Source organism: Stegostoma tigrinum, chromosome 31, assembly GCF_030684315.1.
Source record: "Stegostoma tigrinum isolate sSteTig4 chromosome 31, sSteTig4.hap1, whole genome shotgun sequence".
NCBI classification, from domain to species: Eukaryota; Metazoa; Chordata; class Chondrichthyes; order Orectolobiformes; family Stegostomatidae; genus Stegostoma; species Stegostoma tigrinum.
The window spans coordinates 30,492,524-30,511,095 of NC_081384.1; the positions used below are offsets into that span (position 1 = coordinate 30,492,524).

At 42.0% G+C, this 18,572-nt stretch overlaps 1 protein-coding gene across 1 annotated transcript in view; it reads left to right on the forward strand.

Annotated features, from left to right (window-relative positions):
* The window catches only part of fam171a2a (family with sequence similarity 171 member A2a), a 289,534-nt gene that overhangs the window by 106,342 nt on the left and 164,620 nt on the right, over positions 1-18,572 (forward strand). The window contains exon 2 of the mRNA XM_059638668.1: positions 9,729-9,956. Within this exon, the coding sequence (XP_059494651.1) occupies positions 9,729-9,956 (228 nt within the window). The remainder of the gene's footprint in view (positions 1-9,728; positions 9,957-18,572) is intronic.

Consider the following 18,572-nt stretch of genomic DNA (forward strand, 5'->3'; position numbering starts at 1 on the left):
CTGAGCCACCAGATTTTTGAAAATCTTAGGTTTTCTCCTGAGGAGTTTAGATCTCATGGCTGTAAGATTTATTTATGCTAGTACAATGGATTAACCTTTAGGTGGTTCCTGCATGGCTAGAACGTTTGTGTGAGCTTGTGGATAATTTCAGAACTCTTGGGGTAATAGCTGCTTATAAGGGACCTAATTTAGATTGCTTAAGTGATTTGAGCCTGAAGATATCAGTTCGTTCGGCACTATGAAAGAAATTTTCTGATGAGCCCTGATGCCTCTTTGCAAAAAAGAAAATCAATTATGTGAGAATTTATCTGCCTTGTACGAGCACTTCAGTATCAGTGTACAACATCCTCAGTGAGTTCCATCAAATGTGTAAGATACGCAATAAAACAATGTGGTAAGAGTACGCAAGTGGAATTAACTACAAAACCCTGACAATATAGGCATGATGGGTCAAATGGCGCTTTAGTGTATAATCCAAGAAAACTCCTAAATCTTCCTAACCTCATGTCTTCTACTCCGTAATTTCCAGGCTTTATGATATTGTTAGAAACAAACCTGATTGCAAGTTAGCATAGATTTTTGAGGGCTCTTGTCTGAGTGTAAATTTTAGGGTTTAGTGATCCTGACACAAATATCTTATGTCATAGAAACATGCCACAAGAATTGGCTGTAGATATCAACATGAGTGTTTCTCAAGTCTCGGTCCTTCCTATAACTGAGATTTCAAACGGAACAAGGATTCTTTGCAACATTTGAGCCACTGTTTCAGACTATTTACAGTTTGGATGTTCTGTTAGAGGCTGCACAGAACTTCCAATCCCATATCTTCACCATGACAAGCGGTTTATTTCTATCTCCTTCAAATTTGTCTGCCTGCCTTCCATTCTTATATCTTTGCAAATGTTCACAATTGTTATTTGAACATTCCATTACCTAATTGAAGGTGGAAACTCGAGTGCGATCTTGATTAATTGTATCCTATCTTGCCAATCAATATCTCTTTAAACTGATCCAGTCCTGCAACCCTCGGAGAATCTGCATTCTTGTAATTCTAACTCTTGGTCACCCTGATTTTCATCTCTCTACTAATAATGGTTATACCTTCAGCTGTCTAGTCTGCAGTCGCTGGAATTCCAATCCAAAACGTTTATATTTCTCTACCCCTGTCTCCTCTCGGATGCCTCTTAAAACCATTCTGTATCATCCTTTAATGTCCCATCCTTTAAGACAGCATTGATTTTTGTCCAAATTTGGTTCTGTGAAATACCTTGAGATTGTTCGCTACATTAAAGGTCTTACATGAGTGCAAGTTGGTGTAGATGACAACATTTCACTTTATTTGCTATATCCTGGTATTTTCCTCATTTCCAGCTCTGTCTGTTTTACTTCTGCACGTATGTGCTTCAGATTTGTTTTGCTTCCTTTTCCAAAAATAAATGCACCATTCCTGTAAGGATCATTTTTAGTTAATTTACAAAGTGCCAAATTTGGTGTTTAATGTTCAGCATCAGGAAGTGGTCTTAGCAAGTTCTGTGGTGGGAACATGTGGCTTTCATTAACCTTTTGGGGTTTCCTTTGCTCCCCTTTGTGTATATCTTATGTTTTTGTTTTTATGGTGAAGAGCACTTATTTTTCTGAATGAATTGTACAAGGATTCTTCCTCCCCCCCACCGCCCCCCCCCCTCCCACCGCCCACCGCCCACCGCCCACCGCCAAGAAGCGCACTTATTTAACAACACCCATATATGGTCATCCTGCTATTTTAATTACTTCTGTGTTGCTGTTTGTATCCCATGGGATCAAACTGCGTTTTCATGGTGCTTTCATAACCTGTCTGCAAACCTCAGATTGACTCATTTCCACAGGCACTTGTTATAGGTTTAATGTAATTAACTGCCAATTGGAATTAAAGTCCTCGTGATGAGGTGTCTGAGATAATTAGTGCTGAGTTCATTGAGAGAGAGAATGTGTATCTATATGGTGCTTTCCGTAAATATGATAATTGTGGAATTACTCCATGTTGAAATGGGGGAAATGTGGAGGCTAATTTGCTGCCTCCCCAAACAATGATGAGAAACAGGAGCAGGCCATTCTGCCCTTTGGAGAATGCTGGGCCATTCAATGGCTGATTTTTAAATTTTAATTCCACCCACCTGACCTGGTTCTATCCCCTTTTGATATGTCTGACTAACAAAAAGTGTAAGTGAGCTTGTGAGCAGTGGTGTGTCCCTGCTTCTGGGCCAGGAGGCCCTGGATCCAGTCCCTCTTGCTTCAGAGGTATTGCATAACATGTCTGAAAAGACAATATCTATAAATGAGGCAAGTTTTAGTGGCATTGTTAATGACTGAATGTTGGCCAGAGCCAACTGGCAGAACTCCCCTGCTGCTTTTCAAAATGCCTGCCACTGGATCTTTTACAGCCACCTGAGAGGGGCCAATAGGACCTTGGTTTGATGTCTCATCTTGCAGGTACATAATTCTTTTGAAGTCACATATAGACAGGGTGACTAAAAAGGCATTTAGCACGCTTGCCTTCATTGCTCAGACCTTTGAGTTTAGGAGTTGGGAAATCATGTTGAGGTTTGGCGAAACCTATTCTGGAATACTGTGTCCAGTTCTGGATGCCCTGGAGATTTACCAGGAAGTTGCTGAGTATGGAAGGTTTGAGTTATAACGAAAGGCTGGATAGACTGAGACTTTTTTGACTGGAGCTTGGAGGCTGAGAGGTCACCTTATAGAAGTTCATCAAATCATGAGAATTATAATCAGGGTTAATGGCTGGTGTCCTTCCCCTAGGATGGGCGATTTCAAGACCAGGGAGTATATTTTTTAAGGTGAGAGGAGAGAGATTTTAAAAAAGACATGAGGGACAAATTTTTTTACACAGAGGGTGGTTCGTGTGTGGAATGACCTTTCTGAGGAAGAGGTGAATGTGGGTACAATTACAATGTTTGAAAGACACTTAAGTAAGTAAATGAATAGGAAAGATTTGGAGGGGAATGGGCCAGGTGCAGGCAGATGGGACTAGTTTAGTTTGGGATTAAGTTTGGCATGGACTAATTGGACCGAAGGGTATGTTCCTATGCTGTATGACTCTCATTAGTACTGTACCAAAGTGTCAGTTTGGATTATGCATTTGGATCCCAAACTGCACTTCAATCCATCGCTTTCTGACACGATGAAAAATTGCAGTCATGAAGAAAAGCAGACTTCACAAAAAACCTACATTCCTTTTGACCTCTTGGTCAAATTTAAGCTTAAAATCGCTCAAGTAAAAACAAAATACTGTGAATGCGGGGAATAAAATTAGAACATGCTGGAAAAACACTGCAGGTGTGGTAGTATCTGTGGAGAGAGCAAAAAGTTTTCAATGTGTTCAATTCTGAAGAAAAATCATATTAGACTCAAAATGTGTAAATTGTTCCATTGCCTTTTGCTAATATTACCTTATCCAAAGGAAGGTCAAATACCCTTTATTCTTTGTACCTTCTGATTACCTTATGGTTTTAGTTTGTTTGGTGGCACTGCTGACACTATAACTGAGATCAGGAATCTTTGAATACCCTCCAGCCACTTTAGGACTATCAACTGTTTGGTCCATAGTCAGCCCATAAACCTTTAGGGAAGAATGAAGAAATGTTTAAAAATCCAAAAAATTCTCGAGATGCAAAGTGTGACCAGTCAGCGTTAAAATTCTGTCAGCATTAAAAAAAAGTCTGTTGTTTCTCTTCCAGATGTTGTTCAATGTTTTTGTGCTTATTTGTACTTCCATTGTTAATTGTAGCTCGAAATTGAATTGAGCAAATTTGTTGGGCAGTTTTTTTTTGCAAAGCTCTTTCCAAATTTGATTGAAACAATTGACTTTAACTTTTTGGGTTGATTAAGAAACAAACGGCTCACATGTAAAGAGGACCTGAGTCCTTGCTGACAAGAGCCTGAAATTTCTAGTTACTAAATGGTGACCCCCTACCAGGTGTGGATGTAAACAGTGAAGAGTGAAGCTGTTGGCGACTTGCTGTCATGCTCTGATTTCAATTATTGTGCCACTTTGGAGACTGAATTTGAACTAAGTGTCTGGCTCACATCTAATCAACAGTCATATCAGGATGACTCATGAACCAAAAATTTAGAACAATATCAAACTTGGCTGTGACATCACCATTGATTAGCCTGACTGCAGTCCGCATGCACTCAACCATGTTAGATGTTCATTTAAGTGGTGGGGAAGTCTGTCAGTGGAACTAGAATGACTTGCTGTAGAAATCAAGAGGATACATTTAAGGAGGGGATGGGCTCAGGGTGGGCACAAATCATGTAAATTAAAACTTGAGTATCCATGTAACTACATGATGGTTCCCCACGATGCCTCAACTGACAGTAGGTCAAGTGGGCAACCCAGGAAATTCAGGTTGTTCACGTTAAAAAAAATACAATTTATATCGCACCTTGAGAGCTCCCTAGGTGAAATAAAGCTTTTGAGATGTAGGAAAGAGAGCAAACATTTGAGCATGGAAAACAGTTGATGGTCCTAAAAGTAGCTAGAAGGTTTCAAAACCTGATTCCTGATCTCAGTTATATTATCGGCAGTGTCACCAAACACACTAGACCATGGGAAATTCCCCTCACACAATGAACTGTCATTATAGGACGGAGAACAGTACAGCACAGGAACTGGCCCTTTGGCCTATGATGTTGTGCCAAACATGATGCCAAATTATACGAATCCCTTCTGCCTGCTCTTGGTCCATATCTCTCCATTTCTTGTAAATTAATCTGCTTATCTAAAAGCCCCTTAAACACCCCATTGTAACTGCTTCTGTCATTGCCCTTGGCAGTGTGTTCCAGACTCTGGATTCAAAGTCCAGGTCTTGAGATCACTGATTGAGTACTATGTCCATTTCACTACCAGAACGCTAATATGGCATTATTTGCAGAGCTAAAATTGTATCAGTGATAATGGGAACTGCAGATGCTGGAGAATCCAAGATAATAAAATGTGAGGCTGGATGAACACAGCAGGCCCAGCAGCATCTCAGGAGCACAAAAGCTGACATTTCAGGCCTAGACCTGAAATGTCAGCTTTTGTGCTCCTGAGATGCTGCTGGGCCTGCTGTGTTCATCCCGCCTCACATTTTATTATTTGCAGAGCTGTCAAGTTTACCAAGTGTCCTGCCCAGCAGTCATCCCTCAAGGCAGAGTTTATTAGTTGGATCCATCTTCAAGGAATCCACCACATGTTACACATTTCAGCTGCTATCCACTGACCAATAATGCCTGTCTAACTCCCACTCCGGGTTATATGTTACTGGTCTGAATTTTGAAGATCTTAGTCAGGTTTGGGTGTCAACATAAAGCTCGTCAGGACAGTGATGAAAGATGGCTAGATATGTTTGGAGGATATTCTTGCGCTTCAGAGCTGCTTGAGGCAAGACAGTTTGAATGCAAGGATTTTCCAGAACTAGATCAATAGAGAAACTGTTGGAACTATCCCCTACTGCATCAAAAACAAAGCAGATTACCTCGTTCATTTGTTCAGGAACAAAAGCCAGCAAGTAATAAATAATCCAAAATGACAATAGAATCAGCAAAAGGGAGCTTCCTCTTTACCACACCTATTCTCACAGCTGGGTGCTGAAACTGTGGAGTTTTGGGTGTAGGTTAAGTAATATCTGGTGTTAGTGTCTGATTTAACAAAAGAGGGGAAAAAAAACAAAATTGCACTTAATTCCTGTTTGCCATTAAAGAGGTTCAAGTGGAAATGTGATTTTAAAACATCGTTGTGAAATAACCAGTTCTTGTGTGTCTGTATATCTGTCTGTCTGTCTGTCTATCCGTCAGAGATGTTGTCCTCATTCAAAAATGGAACTCTATATTCTTTCAAAATTGATCATAATTCTTTCACATGAAAGGATTGATAAATCCAACACCGATTCATGTTCTCAACTGTAATTTCCCCAAATTAGCTGCCAATTTATGTTAATCAGGGTCTTAATGGCAATATGATGAAATCAAACAATTTGAGCATTCTTATACGCGAATCTCTTAATTTTATAAAACCAGTGCATCCACCAGCGTGTATTTTAAGACCACCCTCATGCAATTGGCAGGACACAAAAGCTGCTTATTCACCAGGTACAGAGTATATATCCAATTACACCATTTAAAAGGCATTTGGACATGTACATGAATAGGAAAGGTTTAGAGGGATAGGGGCCAAATGCAGGCAAGTGGGCTGAGTTTAGTTTGGGGAAACTTGGTCAGCATGGACAAGTTGGATCGAAGGTTCTGTTTCTGTCTGTGACCCTGTCTGACAGAATACCTACTACTTGCCTGGATGAGTGCAGCTCCAATAATTAAGAAACTCAACACCAGCCAGGACAAAGCAGCTGTCAAGCTATCAGCAATTTTCACCATTCCTCTCCCTCCTCCCCAGTGCACCTTGGCATCTGCAAGATGCGCCTCAGCAACTCTGTTACCTTTTGACAGAACTTCCCAAACCAGCTGTCTCTTTCACACAAAGAACATGGAGAGTAGATGTGTGGGAACAGCTGTAGATTCCCCTCCAAGTCACACACCATTCTGACTTGGAAATGTATAGGCAATTAGCCTATACATTTGGACAAAATTGGGACAAAATCCTGGAGCTTCCTCCCAAGCAGCAGTAGAGGGTACAGTTACCATGTGGACTGTAGCCAATCAAGAATGTGACACCACCATCTTCTTAAGTAAAGTTGGGATGGACCACAAATGTTGGCCTTGCCTTGAATGAATAAAAAAGGCATTCTGCCTCTACTTCCCAATCTCTCTCAATGTGGCATCCCCACACTATATCATTGCAGACTAATTAATCAACCTTCTTGCAGTATTATGGGTGGATTAGTGGTTCGTACTGCTGCCGCACAGCACAGGGGTCTGGGTTTGATTCCACCATCAGGCGACTGTCTGTGTGGTGTTTGCACATTCTCCCTATGGCTGCTTGGATTTCCTCCTGGTGCTCCTGTTTCATTCCACAGCCCAAAAATGCATCAGGTAGGTGTATTGATCATGCTAAATTGCTTGTAGTGTCCATAGATGTGTAGGCTAGGTGGATTAGCCATGGCAAATGCAGGGTTACAAGGATAGGTTAGAGGCATGAGCCTGGGTGCGATGCTCTTTGGCAGCTTGGTGTGGACCCGATAGGCCAAAAGGCCTGCTTCCACACCATTGCAATTTTAAAATTACAAAAGTAAATGCAGCTATTTTATTGTAAAATATTTTTGTTGCGGTGTGGTGTGCACAGAAATTTTAAACCATGGGTTGGTGGGCGAGGACCTTCGGAGGAAACAATGAAGGAGGGAACTCCCTGCCTGAACCCATGCCACTAAACTGATTACCAGTTCTTTTATCTGTCTGCTATGTGTAGGCCATTGATATGTCAAGTCGCTGTTTCTCACATTTTAATACTGGATGCCTTTGATTCCCATAAAACATGTTGAGACATCCCAAGGTAATGAAATATGCCTTACACATTCAAGTTTGATATTTGTTAGGAATCCATTTACTTGGCTTTTGAAAACTGCCTCCTGGCACAACCTCACTCCTAACTAACTTCACAACATTGCCTGTCCAAATGTAGGCAGCCTTGTGACTGTATAAATTCATAGCTTGTTTTTTTCTGATACTGGCAGCTGATTGTAGGAGAGAAATTAAAGACTTCCATCAATGCCAACTTTAAAGAGGTGACTATAGTAGTGAATTATGAGGGATTTCAGCATCTTTCTCCTTCCCAATTTGTTACTTTAAAGGATTTTAGTGACACTCATGTAAAGTTGCTTGGCTAATGTTTGATTTTTGACTTATTTGTACTTGACGATCCAGTGAGATGAGTGAAATATAACCTTCAATGATCATGTTGAAAATGACCAATTTACTTCATTGTATTGTCTGTTTATGCTTGTTAACTCTTCAGTGAAGCATCAAGGTATATTTTACACTTCCAAAGCACCTTTTACATAAGCTGTTGAGCAGTCAACCTTGTTTCTCTTCAGCCACTGCTGCTCACAGGAACTCCTGGCCTGTGAAGAGTTTATTGGTGGTGTTGGCAGATATTATGTAGTTCTTCATGAATTTCTGTCATTTCTTTCCTTCAGCTGAACTAACAATCCTTTTTCTTTATGAAGTTGCCCTCTGGTTTTTGTATATTTTTGGTTGAGATGATGAGTTGCTGATTACCTCATCGGCGAGTTGTTTTACTGGCGTTACTGAGCTAGGATCATGCAGAGGAGTTTTATTTAACAAGTGAAGATTAAATAACAAGAGCACTGGGTTAATGAATGTCTCCCTTTTTATATGAATATTCCTCCCTCATCACTGAGACTGTACCTCTTCCTAGTAGATTTTCCTTGGTGATAGTCTGCATACTCAACGTACTACAGAATGAGATGCATCAAAAAGATACAAGAATAAGTCTTTATTTTTGGAATATCAGCAAACATAGCATAGGGGGGAGTGGGACTTACTCTATTGCCCTTTCAAAGAGCTAGCACAGGAATGTTGGACCAAATGTCCTCCTCCTGTGCAATATGAATCATGAAGGAGAAACTGCAGGGAAACTGTGCCTGGATTTTTCTCCTTGTGTTTAGTCAAGGGAGTCACTGAACATTCCTTCAGGTTTTTGAAAGTAATTTGAAAGCTTCCTGGACATTGTACATTTAACATTTCTTGGAACTTCTCTTTGGAAAACTGCAATTTAATACTAGGCCCTTCAGTAGGTGGCAGAAAGCAGGCTCGCGAGAGTCAGCTGCAAACTGCAATTTGGAACCATTTGAAGCAGCTGATGAGAGGCTGGGCCAGCTGTGAACTGGACAAAACTTCTGAAGAACAGGACTTTGGAGGGATTCTCGGTTCACTGCCTTGCAACGCCCACTGTAAAATGGCCAAGGCCTCGAGAAAGTTAGATGGCTGCTGTAGAATGTCTACGGTGCAGAAAGAGGCTATTCAGCCCATCAAGTTTGCACCGGAGGCTGGCAGTGAAACTGCAGTAATCCATTACACTCACTCCTTTCCCAGTGGAATTAATGAGCGTGAATATTTAATAAGGTGCTCATAAACGTAACCGAGCTCAAAGGCAAGGCATAGCATTATGTCAAACCAGTCTTCATGTGCCACCCAGTTGACTGAGTACTTGCTTGTCATTGAGTAAATTAAAAGGCACCCTATAGAATGGGGTTGGGGAGTGGTGGGTAGATAGTACTTGAGGAGCAGAGCATGACAGAGCAGTTGTATCTGGTTTGAGAGCGTCTGTGAATAGGATGCATGGATGATACACGTGGACATGTTGAATTAGTGTTTAGCGCACATGCCTTTCTGATTCAAGACCGAATTCTCCACTGCTGCTTCCTTCTGTCTGCAAGGTTATGCATCATTGTGGGGGCAAGCTATTGAAAATTATTCCTGAAATCCTCGGTGCCTCACTGTAAGATCCGCCTGATTATATGAGACAGCTGGAGCGCTGCTTTAAATCTGATGTTCAGTGTTAATTTCAGTTATTCCGTGAGCTTCATTACCTCAGCTTTTCTGCCATCCATCGTTGGTGCAAGACTGTCATGGCAACAGACTGAGAGTGCTCCTGTGTATTTTGATGCGAACATCCAGGTTGTAGCTGTTTTATGTCTATTTATGCTAAATGGAATGTATTCTCTTACATTCATAGTATACTAACACGCTGCCTTTTTTCCCCGCTTTTTCAGAGGTGTCTGTGAAAGTTCAAGTCTTTGATAACGGTGACCTCTCGCCCCTGACGGACGCTGCAGTTGACATTTACACAAATCAGTCCTGGTTAGCCACAGGAACCACTGATAAAGATGGAGTGGCTCTGATCACATTACAATACCGTCTAGGAACCTGGCTAATCGTCACTGCAGCAAAGCCTGGCTTTGTGACAAATTCTGCTCCATGGCATGCCAACAAAACACCACGTAAGTGTCTGCAAAAGTCATAATAAAAAAGAGTGCCTTTTTTTCTTGCAATGCACACGACTTGCTGGCAAAGTATAGAAATATAAAAGCATGCACACATACATTTTGAGCCACTGATCTGCTCATTCTTCCTGTCAGGAGCATGTGCATTGATGGAATACACCCATAAAATGCTTTTCTATTTGACATAGCCTTCTGGAATTACAAACTTTGGCAATGGAACTGTTGGTATGGAATGGTCTTCTCCAGCAGAGTTGAAGGACCATTGTGACATTATCCTGCTTCAAGAAGAGGTTAAATCATTCTGTGGAAAAAATGCACAAGATACCCTCTGGTGAATCTTACCTGAGTGGCCACCAGCAGTGTTTGTATTATTGCCTGTGTGTGGCAGATGGCCATGTATTTTCACAGAGTGCCTTTAAATAGTTAAAGAATATAAAAGCCTGCAGGGAACCTGCACTTCCGGAGAGCCAGCCTCTTGCTAGCTTGCTCGTTGTCTCTCTCTCTCTCTCTTTTTCTTTTTTTCTCTCTCTCTCTCTCTCTCTCTCTCTCTCTCTCTCTCTCTCTCTCTCTCTCTCTCTTTCTCTCTCTCTCGTCACAATTCTGTAAATTGCTTGTGTCAAGATCCCCTATTCAGATTTGGTATGTTATCCATCAATCAGATGGTACTAGTGGGCTCCAGACGTGGATCTTTGAGTGACCTTCTGAAATTTCACAGCTCCATTGCCATCTTGAACATAAAAAGAATACATTCAACACTGGCAAATACACAACGCCTCGGACAATTTGCTTATAATAATGATTTATTTGTCCAGTTTTTTATAACTTTATATACATTTTTGGTAACTTGCTGTTTTATCATTGCTTATCTCCATTTTAAAACACTTATAAATGACATTGACATTAGTTTACCAGGAGAATACTACCTCAGTAAAAAAGTACTATTAAGACTGATTAGAGGCCAAATTATTCTTTCTCTCTAATCTGCCCTGGCCTAAGAATACAATTTGAGGCAGTTTTAAAGGCAATTCTTCTCTGTATTAAACTGCGCTCTACTTGATCTGAATCTACTTTATATAAAACTGATCTAAGAGAAATGAAGATAAGTTTATTATGCAAAACCAGTGTATGTATAATTTACTTTATTAATTTTGGGAAGTATGTGCTAACCCTAACCCTAACCCTATGTTAGTTACAGATGAACAGAAGCAAAGGTAGACCAGATTATGGCTGATCTGAACTTCACATTCCCAATCACTTGCTGTATGTGCAAACTGACTTTTTTGTGATTCATGTAGCAGTATACCCAGACCCTTCTGTATCTCAGAGTCCTGCAATCTCGATTTCAGTCATGTGCTGCTTTCCTATTCCTCCTGTCAAGTTCACATTTTCCCACATTACAGACCATATGCCAGGTTGTTTTTTTGCCTACTTGTTTAACTTGTGTCTATCCCTTTGCAGACTCCTTATGTCATCTTGACAACTTACTTTCTTAGCAGTTTTCATAGCTTTCCCAATTAAAGCAGCCATATATTCAGTCCTTCCATTCAAGCCACTGATCTAAATTAAAGTTAGTTGAGACCCTAGAACTGATCCCTGTGGCACACTATTCATCAAATCTTAACTCAAAGATGACTTATTTAAGCACACCCTATGCTCCCTAGTAGCCAGTCAGTCCTTTGTCCATGCTCATACGTTACTTGCTACACCGTGTGCTTTTGGTTTACAACTTGACAGATCCCTTCTGGAAATGTAAGTGCACTACATCCACCAGCTCCCCTATATCTATGTTAGTTGCTGCTTTCTCAAAGACATTGTTAACTAAAGGGGAAGCAATGGCCTGGTGATATTATCGCCTGGACTGTTAATCCAGACACCCATGTCATGTTCTGGCGACCTGGGTTTGAATCCTGCCATGGAAGCTGGCAGAATTTCAATTTAGTAAATATCTGGAATTATGACTCTAGTGATGACCGTGAATCCATTATCGGTTGTTGGAAAAACCCCATCTGGTTCTCTGATGCCCTTTTGGGGAAGGAAACTGCCTTCCTGCAGTGTGAAGTCACCTACGCTCAGTTCGCAGCAAACAACTACACCTCCCAGTCGCAAACCGTTTCAACTCCCACTCCCACTCCTTGGACGACATGACCATCCTGGTCCTCCTGCAGTGCAACAATGATGCCACCTGAAAGCTGCAGGAACAGCATCTCATATTTTGCTTGGGAACACTGCAGCCCACTGGTTTCAATATGGACTTCACAAGCTTCAAAATCTCCCCTCCCACTACTGCATCCCAAAACCAGCCCAGCTCGACCCGCCTCCCTAACCAGTCCTTCCTCCCACCTATCCCCTCCTCCCACCTCAAGCCCCATTCCCATCTCCTACCCACTAACCTCATCCTGCCTCCTTGACCTGTCCGTCCTCCTGGACCGACCTATCCCCTCCCTAACTCCCCACCTACATTCACTTTTACTGGCTCCAACCCTGCCTTTTTGACCAGTTTGTCTCCTCTCCACCTATCTTCTCCTTTATCCATCTTCTATCTGCCTCCCTCCCTCTCCCTATCTATTTCAGAATCCCCTTCCTCTCCCCCATTTCTGAAGAAGGGTCTCGACCTGAAATGTCAGCTTTCCTACTCCTCTGATGCTGCTTGGCCTGCTGTGTTTATCCAGCTCTACACCGTGTTGTCTCAGATTCTCCAGAAACTGCAGTTCCTACTGTCTCTCTCCAGAACATTAACTGGGTCCCTGGAATAACAGACCAACATTAATACCTCTGCGCCACTGCCTCCGCTTCAATTCCATATTTACACAAGAAAATCTAGAGAGAAAGTATAAATATTAGATTACGAGTTGTGAATTTTGGCCTTGATGAATTTTCCTTTGAAGTGAATGTTCACATATTTATGTCTTTTGTGAATGAAGTGGTTGCTATGGGGACTGCACACATTCTAACACAATTCAATTGTGTCTTTGAATATGTTAATCTAGGAATGATCTTGTTTAGTGTGTGATGTGGAAGAAAGATAATCATTTTGTATTATCTAGAATGAGAAGAGGATTTTAAGAAACACTTCGCTAGGTTTGTGGCAGAGGCTGTGTAGTGAAGTCTATACCAATCTTCAAATTCAAGTGTCAAATGTCCTTTAAATATTTCAAAGTAAACTAATGTTTGCAAGATCATTTCTGGTTTATAGTTGCTCATGATGATGAATGGGTCAAACAGGTAGGGCAAGTAACAAGAGGAGAATTCTGATTTCCACCACATCCCTCTATTAGTGAAGGCTTTAAAAAAAGTGGCATTTACCCCTCCCTTCACAAAAAAGAAATGACCTCAGAAAGTCAAGAGTAAACACACAAAAATGGTGGCATGAATAGATTATGAACAGACAGCATGGTGGCTCAGTGGTTAGCACTGATTCCTTGGAGTGCCAGGGACCCAGGTTAATTCTACCCTCTGGTGACTGTCTGTGTGCACATTTGCACATTCTTCCTGTGTCTGCATGGGTTAGGTGAATTGGCTGTGCTGAATAGCCCACAGTCTCCATGAATGTGCAGGCAAGGTGGGTTATCTATGAGAAATGCAGGGTTACAGGGATAGGGTAGGGGGATGGTCCATTTGGGATGCTGTTTGGAGGGTTGTTGTAGACTCAGTGGGCTGAATGGTCTGCTTCCACACTGTAGGGATTCTATAATTCCAGACTATTGACATCCATAATGCAGTATCTCTTCAAAATCTCTGAAGGCATCATTTAAAATTATCCCCAAAATGAACTGGGTAAAATATTTGGGTCAGATGTGACTCACTGTCAAGTTCTTTACCACAGTCTCCTTGTTATAAGGAGCACAGTGCTGGGTCATCAGCTGGAATACAAGACCAGATCCTTGTACAATTGGGAAGGTACATTAGAGTGATTCTTGGTTACTAGCCAGAGCCTTGGGAACCGTTGTTAAACTGTCCTGTTGTCTGCATTTGGTGCTTGGGCCATGTAGAAACGGAAGACAGAGTCAGGAGGGAAAACAAACGTGGTAACAAATGCTAATTTTTGTAAATGTGTGGATATCCTCACTGCACTTGCTGTTCACTCTCTGTAGACATGTTGCTAACTTCCTGTTTGGACTTTATGGGAACAAATCATATAGGATATGTTATGTTGGTACCATTTTGAATGGCTTTTTGTTAGACAGGAAGTTATGAGTAATCTGAGTTACAATAACTCTGCAGGTCCGCAGAACGAGTTAGTATGTTAATTGATTAGTATGAAAGTGACTCATATTTTGCCAGGTTTCGTTATCTTTCACTAAACGATGTAGTGTACAAATAGTCAGAAATAAAAGGAATTATACTGGAATGGAATGGCTTTCCTTGAAAATCAGTAGATATTTATTAATTAATTCCCTTCTGAGGTTTTGAGAGTGACTAATGCTGGACTGAGTTTTACCAGTCTTTGAAATATAGGCTGTGAGGTGAAAAGCTCGGAGAACTGGCGTGGAAAGGCTGGTGTACCAGCTGCCATTCCACTGCCATGCCATTTCAGCAGCAACAGGAAAAGTGGCAGTTTTTCTACCAGTCAGGTAGTATTCTCCCTCTGTCTGCGTGGGTTTCCTCTGAATGCTCTGGTTTCCTCCCGCAGACCAAAGGTGTACGGGTTAGGTGGATTGGCCATGCTAAATTACTCAATAGTGTTTCAAGATGTACAGTTCAGGTGGGCTAACCGTGGGAAATGTGGTATTACAGGGATATGGTGAGGGGGTTTGGTGGGTTAGTGGGATGATAATGGAGGGTTGGTGCAGACTCCATGGGCTGAATAGCTTCTTTCCGTACTGTAGGGATCTTATAGATCTGTGAGAAACTCAATTAAACCACTTAATTGCCTCTCCTCTCCTTCGCTGGCATTTTCCAGTGGCTGAGGGCACTCTATCACGTGTGGAAATGGCCAGATAAACATCGGTGACTTCCCAGTGAGCTCTGAGGATGTGGGGCCAGGCTTCCCTTCACACTCTTTGACCTTGTGGTATCAGTCATCCCTGTGGCAATGGCACGCCTGCCTTGGGGCAATCCTTTTCCCTCCCTGGCAGGCAAGCGCCCTCCCCAAGACCCCACTTAGTCGACTTTGAGGATACATGGCCATCAATATGACCTTATCCTGTAGGTGCACCACCAGAAGTGGCCACTACTGGTGGTGGTGCTGCAGAGCCTCAAATTGCTGCTCACTCAAGCGTGGTCGTTTCTTGGTATCAGCCTCGACTTTCAACAACTATGTAAAGGTCAGGCCACAGTTTCAGAACTTACACTTAGTTCCTGAAGTGTAGAGAATGGTAATGGCAGCGGGGCAATTTACTTCTGTTCTGAATTGATCGCAAGAAGAGTGTGCATTAGGTTTGGGGTTGCAGGATTCCTATGGGACCAACCATCCCTCATTTTTGTAGCTATGTTAAAGATTAGAGCTCAGAATAAGCCAGCTTCTGCCCATGTACATCTTCGTTTTGGCCCTGAGTTCAGCGTGTGCTACATATCTACTCTTGTTGGGAGACCTGCTGACCAAGGTATGCCAGTCTGGCCATTTGGTTAAGTGCCCATTAAGTTGAATTGTTGTGGGATTTTGGCAGATTTGAGATTGTTGCCTCACCTACTGCTGTCTAGCATTTTATTGACTATGCGAAAGTGGGGGAATGACTTCCTGAGATGCTGTTGGGCCTGCTGTGTTCATCCAGCTTCACACTTTGTTATCTTGGATTCTCCAGCATCTGCAGTTCCCATCATCTCGAATGACTGGCCTGTGATTGCTTCCTCATTTCCATTGGAGGTGCCAAGCTGACTATATAACTGCCCAATATAAGTCACCCCAGGAGTTTATTGTGTGGGAAACCCGTGGTGGAGACCCCTGAACCGTCGAGTGAGAGTGAACTAGAGCATGTTGCTGTTGGGAACGGTGAACGTTAACTGAAATTGGTGACCAAAACTGATTTCAAACTGTTATTTTGCCAAAGTAGCATAGACTCATCTAACACTTCTCCCTATCTCTCAGAGGGACCTCAGAACAAGCCCATTCCATGGGTTAGTTTGAAGCATAGTGACTAGATATATAGACATAGCAAGATCCCACAGAGTATAGTGAAATGAATAACTTGTTGGTTTTAATTTGTCAATGTTGCTTGTTTAATCATTATCAGTCTCAATAGCAGCACTGCCAACTCCTGAATAGCTAATCAAGAATCTGAATTGATTTGACTTTGTAACCAGACCATACTAGTCTGTGTTTTATTGCCTAGTTTACAATACCACTGACCCTGAACATGAATATTGTCCCCTGTGAACATTGTGAACACCAGCACTTCTTCAGATCTTTGCATTGCTGTCTGGGTTTGTGGAGCCTTCAGTGAGGAGATGACTGACTCCAAATCGCCCTTCATGTCTACATCGACAGGAAACTTCCAGCCAGAGGCCGCATTTCTAAAAAGATGTCATTCTGGTTCAAATTTGATCATCAATGAAATGGGTTGCTTGCCAGCATCAATCTCTGTAATTAAAAGGGATGTAAGCCCCATTGAGAATGAACTTACAGAAAAAAAAAACCCAGCTTTCGAAATGTTTCTTTATTTCCCTTTTATCCATGCAGGTTTGAAGGCAGCTTGTTGATAACAAACCGACTGCATATGATAAATGTTAAGAGTCTCCAGCGAATTCAGCGTGGGCTCAATGAACTGCATTGTGTTTTGTGTAACATATGTGTAACATTTCCATTTTCTCGTTGCCAGCATGCTTTTGCCAACTGAGATCCCATCATTGGAAAATTGTTTGCACAAACCATAATTTTCTGGACTCGATTGTGATGCAGGATCTTTGCATCAGAGGCTGGAATAGAAAGGGGTGGACATTATACTTCAGTTATGAAGAATCTTGGTCGCACCCTATCTGGAGTAAGTAGGCAGTGTCTCTCAGGAGGAGTAATCACAGGCCTTGGAGGAGCATCCGATGGATTCAACCAAATGAAGACAGGGCTCAGGATTAATTTATGAGGATAAGCTACGGAAGCTTGACTTGAGAATAGGAGATGGCTGGTTATTGGCTCTGGTTTTTCCATTCCCGATAATAATGAATGCTGAGGTGTTTGTTGCTGTTGAGGGGTCTTAATGGAATTGAAAATGGTGAGGCGATGGCCTAGTGTATTACTGCTAGACTATTAATCTAAAAATTTAGGGAATGATCTGGGGACCTGGGCATTAAACAGTATTGGGACAGGAGGAACTATATTGTAGCAATGGGCTCCTCTTGAACTGATCTGGGACCAAGATCTTAACACAAAGGTTAAATAGTATGGTTACAAGGACCTGAAACCAATTTAAGGAGGGAGGCTCAGGAGAAGTTACTAAAGTTTCCATGACAAGTATTAGGACAAAGAGTAAGGAAAGGATCAGGAATCTGACTTTAGATGCAGCAGATAAGGGGACAGCTATGAGAAAGGGGAGCTGTCAATGCAGTACTGAGGGTGTTTTACTTAAGTACACGCAGTATACGATGCAAGGTAAATGACCTTGTAGCACATATTGAAATTGGCGGGTACAATGTTGTGGATATTGCAGATGTGGCTGCAGGGGATCAGGGCTGGGAACTAAATATCCAAGGTTACACGTACTATTGAATAGACAGATGGATAGGCAGAGGAGGCACAAAAATGGATGCAAATCATCATCTCAAAATCATTTGGATAGGCATATGAATAGGAAAGATTTAGAGGGATTCAGGCCAAATGCAAGCAAATGGGACTAATTCAGTTTAGGAAAGCTGGTCAGTATGGATGAGTTGGGCTGAAGAGCCTGTTTCTTCGTGCCTCTATGTCTCCTACCGCAGCAAATTGTGAAACTTGAATTCAAAACATTTTTAAAAATTCTGGAATTCAGAGCCTAATGATGACCGTGATTGTTGATGATTGCCAGGAAAAGCCATTCTGGCTCACTAGTGTTCTCCGGGAAGGAAATCTGAGACCCTTACCTGGTCTGGCTTAATATGACTCCACACCCACACTGTCCAACTCTTAATTGTCCTAGACAATGATGCTCACATCCCATAAACAAACAAAAAAAAACACAAGGGGAGCTGATTACCCCTGAACATTATACTTATGGTTTTTCAGAAATTGCTCTGTAGAAGCCCCTGCTAGCACTCCTAGCAAATCAGATACAGTATTTTATTCTGATTTATTTGGAGCTGTTCCTGGATAGTGTAAAGCATCCTCAGGATTGTCAAACCACAACCTCCCATAACCCTCAACTCTGCTCAATAACCATCCCCAACCCCCCATCACCAACTCTGCTCACCTCTGCATATCCTGGCCATCCGTTGACACCACACTCCCATCTCACAAGAGGAAGATACATCCCATGAGGTCCTCCCTCACATCTGTTTTTTAATGGATTTGTCAGCTGTTTAGAATTTGTGGAGTCTCCCATGCCCCTTCTATGCAAGCACTGCACAACACCCCCCAGAGTACCCCACGACACCCCTCACTGCTCCATCTCAACTCCCTGGCCCCTCACCACTCCACTACATCTCCAGTCTAGGTGCCAACAAAAGTATATGATTAAACGGTTGCTGTCAGACCTTGCTTTTATGGAA